The sequence below is a fragment of the Otolemur garnettii genome, unplaced genomic scaffold, assembly GCF_000181295.1.
Source record: "Otolemur garnettii isolate 467f Iridium unplaced genomic scaffold, OtoGar3 scaffold00044, whole genome shotgun sequence".
Taxonomy (NCBI): domain Eukaryota; kingdom Metazoa; phylum Chordata; class Mammalia; order Primates; family Galagidae; genus Otolemur; species Otolemur garnettii.
The window spans coordinates 390878-402055 of record NW_003852439.1 but is presented as its reverse complement, the minus strand read 5'-3'; the positions used below and the strand labels follow the sequence as shown (position 1 = coordinate 402055).

Sequence of the window (11178 nt, the reverse complement as noted above, 5' to 3'; positions counted from 1 at the left end):
TTTGATGATTCCTTTTGGTACAGGACCAGAAGGATGAGAAGATTGAAGAGCAAGAAGGGGAAAAAGAAATAAAAAAGAGAATGGAGAGGGGATGGTTAAAAGGGAATATTGACAAAAAGAAGAGAGGCACAGAAAGAGGGGGACAGGAGTAATATAGGTGTACAGTAGGGTACTTTGACCCAACCTTAAAAACCCCCAGCCTCTGGGAGTGCCAGATTTGATGGTTCTCTTGAGGTCAGCAGCTCTTTGGTAGCCTATTCGGACACAGTACCACACTTCCACCAAGTAGAGAGGAAAGAAAAAAAAATGCTATAAATCAAACCAAAGCAAGCAAACAGAAAACCTTTCAGGATAAAATTGGGGGAAAAACCAAATAATAGGGGTAGAAACACTAGCAAAAATGAAGTTCTAATTGTTAAAGAAGGCAACAATGGAAAATTATATTTAAAGTAGGAAATGAAGAAAGAAAAAAAAAGAAAAATTTATAAGGAAAATGTTGAAATTAATGAAAAAAACCAGAACAAAACAAAACAAAAAAATGCAAAAATATATATCTTGCTGGATATTATCTGGGCAACAGGTGATCTTCTGGGGTATGAGATGTTAATCACAATGCTGATATGGCTGTTCAAGATGGAGACTGGAGGCCTCTGCTGATTTCTTAAACCCTGCATGGTGGATACCCTAAATCATTCCTCAGCCCACTTAAAAGGCACTTTAAACTAACTTTGGCCAAGCAGAAGCTTTCCCAGGAAGGCCTTTGTCACTGGGATCACTCCTGAAGTGGCTATCCACTTACCCAGTGTGCCCAAACCAGTCTCACTCTGTGCTTCTGAGGGCCAGGGCTATACGGTGTCTCAGTCCATGCTTTTAGGCTGCTCAGTCACTAGATTACTTGCTTCCACCTGATCCTTGCTCTTTGACCCTGAAGGCAGAGCTTGCTGGAGCAGTTTGCCCACAGTGGCTTCACGTGGCCCACAGACAAACACTATTAGCTCCATCTGGCTCAGTGGCTCAGTCTATGGCCCTAGACAACACTTAAAGTCCTCCACACCCTTGCCCAAGTTCTCCCAAGGTAGTTCAACTGAGTGCCAAGTCCAACAAAACCCCAAATAGCTCACAGGTAAGGCTGTTCCAGTTTGCAATCTCACTGCTGCTGTACTTATAGCTGCTGGTGGGATTAGACCGAATGAACACACACACTTGCCAGTTCTCCACTGCTTTTGTCCACCTCATGGGGTCCAGAAGTCTCATGCCAACTCCCTATGTCCCCAGAGGGATGTTTCTGGGCAGATTCCACCAGCCAGAGATGCCTGGAGTCTTCTCTCCCCAGACTCACCATGCCCAGTTGCAAGTAAGTTGTTAGTTAGCCACCATCTTGCTCCTGAGATCCCACTATGGAGGCCTCTGGGGAATATAATCCAGCCCCACAGACATGAAGACTTTTTTTTATAATTGATTAAGTATTTATTGTTGTTCTTGTTTTTGGTCTCATTATTGGTCTCTTCAGGCTTTGTATTTCTTTGTATTTCAGTAGGTTATGTTTGTCTAGGAATTTGTTGCTTCTAGATTATCAAATTTGTTGGAATGTGATATTTCATCATAGTCTCTTAATCCTTTGTATTTCTGTGGTATCAGTTATAATGTCTTTATTCTTTTTCTAAATTTCAGGTGTGAGGGTACAAACAACTAGGTTACAATGTTTGCCTTTGTTAATTAGAGTCCCTCTTGTAGTTATATCCCACACCCAAACTTGTACCATATACCCTTACGTTGTGCCCACTAAATAGAGGCATACCAATTACTTCCCCTCCATCCTATACCCCTTCTTTTATTTCCCCTCCCCCAAATTTGAATTTAATTCAGTTTTTCTGTGGGAATGTATTAGATCATCTGTTGGCTACATACAAGTATTTAGTACACTGGATATTTAATTTTCCATTCTATGACACTTTACTAAGAATATGTTTCAACTCCAGTGAGGTTAATACAAAAGATGTAGGTAAAGTCTCCAACTTTTTTATGGCTGAACTGTATTCATGGTATATATATCCCACAGTTTTTTAATCCATTCCTGGTTTAGGGGAATTTAGGTCATTTCCACATCTTGGTGATTGTAAATTAATGTTCAATGAGCTCATGGTCTAGGGTGTCCTTCTGGCTTTGGCCTTTGGAAAGACAGTATTGGTAGGTCACTACTGTGACTTACTGCTGGTTTTTTTCCCTATATTTGGCAGAGTTAGGGTCCTCCTTTTTGCCCATTCTGGTATGGACCTCCTCATCTCAAGGGACACCCCCAGCCTGTTGTCCCAAAGTCCTGGGGTTGTGGGTGACACTCAAATCACCCTTCAAAGCACCACCATTTTTCCTGTCTCTCTCTTTATGTTCTTCTTTTCTCCTTTCATTCCTTCCTTGTTTCTATCTTCACCTTTTTCTTTCTCTTCTCCCCTCTTACTCTTTACCCTTCTCTTCCTTTCTCCTTATACCCTTCTCTTCTTCATACCTTCTATCAAAGGTCACTTCAATGCCAAAACTGATAGACAAGGAATTTTAAAATGAAAGAGACAGTGAGAGGGAAAAGTAGGAGAAGGAAGTGAACAGAAAGAAAACAAACATGAGTAGGAACCAACAAAAAATGTCTTGCAACATGAAAAACCAGAACAGAGCAACCCCCCCCCAAAGCAATCATGAGGTAGCTATCACAGAGGATTCCACCTATAAGGAAATAATGTAAATGACAGAAAAGGAATTTAACAAATGTATGGAAAAAGCAATGAAGAGAATTTATTGATGAGAAAGTGGAAAATAATCAAAAGGAAATAAACCCCAAATACATGAAAGATATGTATAACATAGAAAGAATATGGTGGAGCTTAAGGAATTGAGTCCATCAGGGAACTTAAAGATGAAGCAGAAATAATAACACATCAGACCATGGAGAAGAAATAATCTTAGAGGTAGAGAATGAAGCTCTTGAGCTAACTCAGGCAGTGAAAGAGGCAGAAAACAAGAGAGAGACAGCATAATGTTTATTCAGAGAACTATGGGATTTCACAGTGTTCAAACATATGAATTGTAGGTATCCCTGAAGGAGGAGAAGAATGTCCTAAAGGAATGGAAGCCCTACTGAAGGTATGATGTTAGTATTTTAATGGGGTTTGCATTGAATCTGTAGCTTGCTATGGGTACTATAGACATTTAACAATGTTGATTCTTTCCAGCTATGACTTGGTATGATCTTACATTTATTAATATCTTCTACTATTTCTTTTCTTAGGGGTTCATAGTTTTCTTTATAGAGATCCTTCACCTCTTTTGTTAGGTATATTCCTAGGTATTTCATTTTCTTTGAAGCTATGGTGAAGGTAATTCTGTCCTTATTTAGCCTCTCATTTTGACTGTTAATGGCGTATACAAAGGCTACTGACGTGTGGACATTGATTTTATATCCTGAGACATTACTGTATTTTTTGATCACTTTGAGGAGTCTTGTGGTTTAGTCTATGAGGTTCTCTAAGTATAAAATCATACCATCAGTAAAGAGGGAGAGTTTCACTTCCTCTGCCCCCATTTAGATGCTCTTTATTACCTTCTCTTGCCTGATTTTACTGGCTAGAACTTCCGCACTATGTTGAATAGTGGTGGTGATAGAGGACAACCTTGTCTTGTTCCAGTTCTGAGTGGAAAAGCTTTCAGTTTTACTCCTTTCAGTATAATATTAGTGGTGGGTTTGTCATAGATGGCTTTGCTCAGTTTAAGAAATGTGCTATCAATGCCTATATTCTTCAGAGTTCTTATTAGAAGAAGACACTAGATTTTATTGAGTGCTTTTTCTGTATCTTTTGAGAGGATCATATGGTCTTTGTCTTTGCTTTCGTTGATATGGTGACTTGCATATTTATGGACTTGCATATGTTAAACCAGCCTTGCAGCCCAGGGATGAAATCTACTTGATCATAATGTATGACTTTTTTAATGAGAAGCTATAATCTGTTGGCTAGGATTTTATTGAGAATTTTTGCATCTATATTCATTAGTAAAATTGGTCTGAAGTTCTCATTTTGAATTGGGTCTTTTCCTGGTTTGGGTAGCAGGGTGTTGTTTTCTTCGTATAAAGTGTTGGAGAAGATTTATTCCTTCTCAATTTTTTGGAATAATTTATGTAGTATTGGTATAAGCTCTTCTTTAAGGTTTTGATAGAATTTCGGTGTGAAGCCATCCACACTAGGGCATTTTTTGTTGGGAGTTTTTTCTTTGATCTCAGTGCTTGAAATTGTTCTGTTCAGGAGATTTATTTATTTTTGATTAAGTCTAAGGAGAGGATGTGATTCCAAATATTGATCCATTTTCTCCACATTGTCAAATTTCTGGGCATAGAGTTTCTTATAGTATTCAGAGATAATCTAACAAAAAATTTCATCCCCACACAAAGGCATGGAAGTTAGACAACCTTATGCTGACTGATAGTTGAGTCATAGAAGACACAAAGGAGGAAATTACTAAATTCATAACAACAATGAAGACACAAGCTACCAAAACCTGTGGGATACTATGAAAGCAGTCCAAAGAGAGAAATTTATCACATTAGATGCCTACATCTGAAAAACAGAAAGAAAAAACATCAACAACATAATGAATCATCTTAAAGAAATGGAAAAGGAAAAGCAATCAAATCCCAAGCCTAGCAGAAGAAATAATCAAAATTAAGTCAGAAATAAGTGAAATTAAGAACAAAAGAGTCATTCAGAAAATTAAGGAAACAGAAAGTTGGTTCTTCAAAAAGATAATTAAAACTGATAAACCATTGTCCAGATTAACAAGAAACAGAAAAGTAAAATCTTTAATAACCTCAATCAGAAAATAAAAAGAGGAGATAATAACTGATACCACCGATAACAACTAATACCACCGATCCAATATAAGAGATTATTGCTGACTACTACAAGAAACTCTATACCTAGAAATTTGACAGTGTAGAGGAAATGAACCAATACCTGGAATCATACCATCTCCCTCAAATTAACTAGGAGGTAATAGATCTGTTGAACAGACCAATATCAAGCACTGAAATTGAAGAAACAATAAAAGTTTCCAAAAAAAAAAAAAAAAAGCCCTGTATCAGATGGCTTCACACTGGAATTCAATCAAGCCTTCAAAGATGATTTTGTACCTATACTGCAGAACCTATTCCAAAACTTTGACAAGGAAGGAAACTTCCCCAGCACATTCTATAAAACAAATATCACCCTGATTCCAAAATCAGGAAAGGACCCATCTAAAAAGGAGATCTTCTTTTTGTTTCTGATTTTATTCATAGTCTCTTTTTCATTAGTTACACTAGCTAAAGGTTTGTTGATTTTACCTTTTCAACAAGTTTTGTTAACTTTTTATGTTATTTCTCTACTCTTTATTTTGTGTATTTTTGTTCTAATCTCTATTCTATCCTTCCTTCTGCTAACTTTGTTTTTAGTTCTTATTTTCATAGTTCCTTGAGATATAGTGTTAGACCATTTATTTGAGAAATCCTTTTTTTGATGTTGGTGTTTATTTTTATAAACTTTCCTCTTTGAACCACTTTCTTTTAAAGAGGTAACAGTTTATTGGGGAGGTACCTGGTCAAGAATCATCAGTGCAGTGCTGCACCCCCTCCCCATACCCTGCCAGTCAGTCCAGTATGGCCCCTGGGTTCAGCAGTCCAAGAAGGACCCAAGAGGTCACTGGCATAGCTGTGGGAGGAGGTGGAGCAAGCTGCCCCCTGGGGCCCAACCCCAACCCAGCCCAGGGATGGAGGGTAGAGGAAACCCTAGTGAGGCCCTTAGGTATCTGAGATTGAGCTGAAAGGCTCCTGGAGCACAAAGTGGCACTGCTGAAGAATCACCTCCTCCTCCTTCTACGGGGATAGGCCACATGTACAGGACACTGTCATTGCACACATGTGAGCCACCACCCATCCCACAAAGTCTAGGGCACAGCTCTTCCTGCTACACTCATGAACCCCAATGAACCATACCCCCTCACCATCTCAGAGGCAGTGCTGGAATTCAGGCCCTCAGGGGAGCCCTCATTCTCTCTGGAACAGTCTGTTCCTGCCTCTTCCTTTTACTCTGTCAGGCAATCTGACTCCTACCCATCAGCAGCCATCAGAGACTGTGGGGAGCTTGATCAGGGACATAATCTCTGCCAAGTCGGTCAAGCCCAGATTTGGGAAGGCAAATATGTCTGCATACTGGCTCTCATTAAGGTCTACAGACTGCTGATCTGTGAGCATTTTGTCACAGACATCCCCCCCCCCACCCCAGCCTCCAACCTCCAAACACAGCCTTCCCATACTGGTAGCCCACATCATAGATCTGGATCTACTTCCCTAAGTCCATGGTCTTGAAGCAGTCAATAGGCGATCACAGGTACTTGCAGTAGGAGCAGAATTTGACAACCTCCAGCTGCCGTACCCAGGACACACAGGCCACACTGGACTGGATCCCTGCCAAGTCTGAAACTTTCACTTTGTTGGTCCAGGGGTTTAGCTACTTCCACAGAAGCCACCAGCTGGACAAGCTGTCCTGGTAAGTGCTATGGTCTGTCTCATCCTGACTCCTCACATCAATGGCAAGGACTGTTTCAGTACCAATGCTGCGGGTAATGTCCACTGGCAGGTTGTTGATGTAGCCATCATCCATGAGAAGGTATCCATCCTTTGAGTCACTGAGTGGGGGCAGGTAGCCCAAGAGCATCATGCTGGCATCATATACTGCCACATGGAGCCATGTTTGTGGACACTCATGACGACTCTGTGATGTCTGTGGTGAAATATGCCATTGAAATATGGCAGCCATGGGTCCTCAATCTGCTTTTCTTGGAAGACACGGTGGATGATATGATGAAAGGCTGAGCCAATGAACATGAAGGTGACAGGATATGTGAGATCTAACACAGTCTTCATCACTGAAGTCATACTGTTGGCCCACTCCTGGTCCACTGCTTAATGCAGCAGGCAAAGCGCTCTTCCTCATACAGGGCCAGAATGAAGGAACTGATGATGTATGAGCCACACATCAGGTCCACTGGGACCTCTGCCTCCTCTAATACCTTCAGTACCCAGATATGTGAGCAGCCTCTGGCTCTGCCCCTGCCCAGCACCGGGGTGATAGTGTTTCCAGAAAGCAGCCACGCCAAGTGGGAAGAGTTCCTGTGTGGATCCTCATGCCTGGAGAATACCTTCTTGTAGAGCTCTAGGAGGATGCACACCACATAGTGCTCTTTGAACCACTTTTGCTTTATCTCTTTTCTTTTGTGTCAAGATAATTTTTAATTACCCTTTTTATGTCTACATTGACCCATTGATTGGAAGCATGTTGCTTAATTTACATGTACTTGATATAATTTCTGAAATTCCTCTTGTTATTATTACTAGTATGATATCATGGTGGTTGGAAAATATATTTGATATTGACTTCAGTCTTTTAAAATGTATTAACACTTGTTTTGTGGTCTAATGTATGAACTCTCCTGGAGAATGGTGTGTTTTTGAGAAGAATGTGTATAGTCAGACCTCCATATTCACAGATTCCACATGTATAGGTTTAACAAACTGCAAGTCCAAAATATTCTTTAAAAATCAATGAAACTAACCATACAACAATAAAAATAATACAAATAAAAACAATACAGTATAAAATCTATTTATATCATATGTGCATTTTTTAGGTATTATGTGTATAAGCAATCTAGAGATAATGTAAAGTATATAGGAGGATACCTGTAGATCATATGCAAAAACTATACCATTTTATGTGAGGAACTTGAGCATCCATGGATATTTTTATCTCTGTGGGTTCCTGGAGCTAAGCGACTGGGGCTTACCTATAGCTTATATCTGCTAGTGAAAGCCTGAAAGCTGGGTATATAGTTGCTAGTCTAGAGGTTAGGTGTAGGAGGGCCTGAATCCTCAGGTCCTTGGAGATAAGAGGGGCTGGCCTAGGACCTGGATATAAAGGTCTTGGAACTGAGTAGGCCTATTACCTGTGTCTTCAGGTACTTTCCTGGTTTGTGAGCCCAGAAGTGCCTTCCTAGTGCTGGGGAATGGTTTGGAGGCCAGGAACTCTGGGGCTGGTCTGAGCCTGGTGTTGCCCTGGATTCTGAGGTCATAAAGATATTCTCAAGCATTAATAGAGGTTTTCTGGCAGCTTTTATATTTATATCATGTTGTATTTAGGAAAATTGCTTTTAAAAATAGTTGATGCTGGCCTTTTGTTAGTTTTCTCCAGACATGATCTAATTTGTTTGCTAGGCATCGTTACATGTTTGTAGTCTGGGAGCACCTTCATCTTCTATCAAACATTGAAAATATTGAAGGTAGACTGCAGTCCCTATGAAGGTCAGTCTCGTTTGGATTCAGCCTTAGAAAGTCAAGTCCTAATCCAATGCCTCTCATTCTTGGCCCTGAATTCCAACACTTTTCCTCACAGCCCCAAGAATTTAAGTCAAGGTATTAAGGTCACATAAAGCAGTGATAGAACCAGGATTTCAACCTAGGCAGTCTAACTTCAGATCCCAGGTTATTAATAATAACCTTCCCTATTACCCACACCATGGAGTATTGTTTTTATTTTGTTTCCCATTATCTACCTCCATCTAACATGATACATGGTAGGTGTTCAAATTATTCATTAAATGCAAGAGTGAATCTTGTGCTAGTCCATTTGGCTATAACAAAATGTCATAGATTCTATGACTTAAAAACAGGAGAAATTTATTTCTCACAGTACTGGAGGCTGAAAAATCCAAAACTGAAGTGCCAGGAGATTCAGCGTCTGACGTGGGCCCCTTTCCTGGTTGATAGATGACTCATCTTTTTTTCATGTCTTCACATGATAGAAGGGATGAAGAATCTCTCTGGGGCCTCTTTTATAAGGACACCAATCCCATTCTAATCACTTAAGTCCTTACTTCTAAGTCCCATCAACTTGGATGTTAGAATTTTATGTATGAATTTGGGGGAACATAAACATTCAATCTGTTTCAAATTTGTTCCCCTTAGCAATGTTATTAGTGGTAGTTACTTCCAAACTGATTGGGTTTATGATTGTGATGTGATTTTACATACTGTTTTGTTGCTTTGCTGATGGTAGTTATTTATTTATTTGTGTTGTTTCTTAATTAGTTTTTTGTTTTGTTTTGTTTATTCATCTGAATATTTGTTTTGAGACAGAGTCTCATTCCATCACCCTAGGTAGAGTGCTGTGGTGTTATAGCTCACAGCAACCTCAGATTCTTGGACTCAAGAGATACTCTTCCCTTAGCCCCCCAAGTACCTAGGACTATAGGAACTGACCACAATGCCTAGCTGGGTTTTCTGTTTTTTTATTTTTATTTTTTAGTAGAGATGAGAGTCTCCCTCTTGCTCAGTGTGATCTCTAGCTCCTGAGCTCAAGTGATTCACCCATTTAAGCCTCCCAGAGTGCTAGGATTACAGGCATGAGCCACCATGCTGTGGTGCCACAGTAGTCTACCCAGAGACACCATGCTATAATGCTGCAGCACTCTACCAAAGGCAATGGAGTGAGAGATGGGAGTTGGGAAAGCTACTGATAAAATTGTGTCAACAACTTATTGATCTTTATTTTGCAATTGATACTTAATTCATATTAGAAGCTTCACAGGTGTTAAGTAAATTAAAAATGTGGGAATAAATAGCTTCTCAAATATTTTAAATGTTCATTCTTTTTTATAGTCATATTTAAAACTTGGTGAGAAAATTAAGGAATTTAAGTTTAAGTAATTTATTTGTCTAAAATTTACATATTATTAGATAAGCTTTATTTTCTTCTTTAAAAAGTCTTCACTCTTTACATAGAGTTGAATTTCCAACCTTTCTAGAAGAATGGATTCATCAGAGTTCAGAAAATTTATTGCTCTTCTCTGGAAGAATTTTATTTTAAAGGTAAGTTAAACTATCAGGATTGTTATAACATCTCAGAGGTTACAAGGGGAAAGTTCTGAGAATCCAATAAAAGTATACATTTTAATTTATACTGTTTTATTTTTTTCTCAATTTCAGGGCTGGGGTTATCTTTTCAAAATATAGAGTTCTTACAGAATGAAATAATAGAGGAATATTACCCATGAAAGAGAAATAAGACAGTCCAGGAAACTGCTGCTATTATAGTGTGAAGCTGTGCTTTTTGGCAATCTATGTATTCTTTTATGAAGTATCTGTTAATTAATATAAAAGAATTAGTCATTTGCAAAGTTAATGACCTCTTAGAGAAATTAACATCATCTTTTATTCTTCTTCTAGAAGCGGAAATGTATTGCTTTAGTTGTGGAAATGGTCCTAACGTTTATATTTGGTGCTACGCTTTTGGGAACACGCTACTTTACTGTTCTAAAGACGTATGGACCTTATGGTTTTCCCCCTCTGCGTGTGGATGACGTCCCTTTATTTATCAGAGCTCCCACCATGTTTCCTTATCCTTGGGAATTGGCTTATGTGCCTTCCAAAAGTATTGTTGTACGGGATATTGTTGAAAACGTGAAAATGAATTTAAACAACAATATAAAAGGTTAGAAACTAATGTTTTCTAAAAGAACATACAGTAATATTAAATTGGTTTAATGAAGACATACTTAGAAGTTTATTAACTTATTACTTCCCAAGTAAAACATTGTAGGATAACTTCATAGGTATTAATGTCCTTGGTGTAATATTATGGACTTTGTTAAACTTGAGAACTAAATTTATATAAAATATTTTCTCAGTAAAGCCTAGGACAAATGGTAATATTTTAAAGTTAGATGATCAATTTATGTTATTCTAAGTTTATTATCAAGTTTTGTGATACTACATCTTCCTTGTATCTAGTTGCTTTTCTTAAACCTCGGTAAGTATAACTTCATGAATATAGGAAGGCACGAGTTAAGCATAAGCCTTAATTCTGGATGGATTCTTAGTGATCAGTTCTTTAAAACATGTTTTATGAGTATATTAAAATGTTGCACAGGTCGCTAAGTCATATATGAATGCTTTAGAGAAGAGTCAATCTGTGTAGAATCATTTTAAAATTTCCCAATCCCTCCACACTCTTAGGTCAATTTCTCTCCTCTTTCTCCCAGAAAGAGAAAGGTGGGCATCTCCTTAAAGTCTTTATCCCTTTACACACACACACACACACACACACA

General features: G+C 38.6%; 1 protein-coding gene and 1 pseudogene across 1 annotated transcript in view; one reads left to right on the top strand and one right to left on the bottom strand.

Moving 5' to 3' along the window:
* Positions 1-5815: 5815 nt before the first annotated feature.
* On the bottom strand, positions 5816-8638 carry LOC100950917 (annotated as a pseudogene).
* Positions 8639-9880: 1242 nt separating this feature from the next.
* LOC100950607 (ATP-binding cassette sub-family A member 3-like) overlaps positions 9881-11178 on the top strand; it is a 305157-nt gene continuing 303859 nt past the window's right edge. The window contains exons 1-2 of the mRNA XM_023513852.1: positions 9881-9940; positions 10298-10562. Of these exons, the coding sequence (XP_023369620.1) occupies positions 9881-9940; positions 10298-10562 (325 nt within the window). The remainder of the gene's footprint in view (positions 9941-10297; positions 10563-11178) is intronic.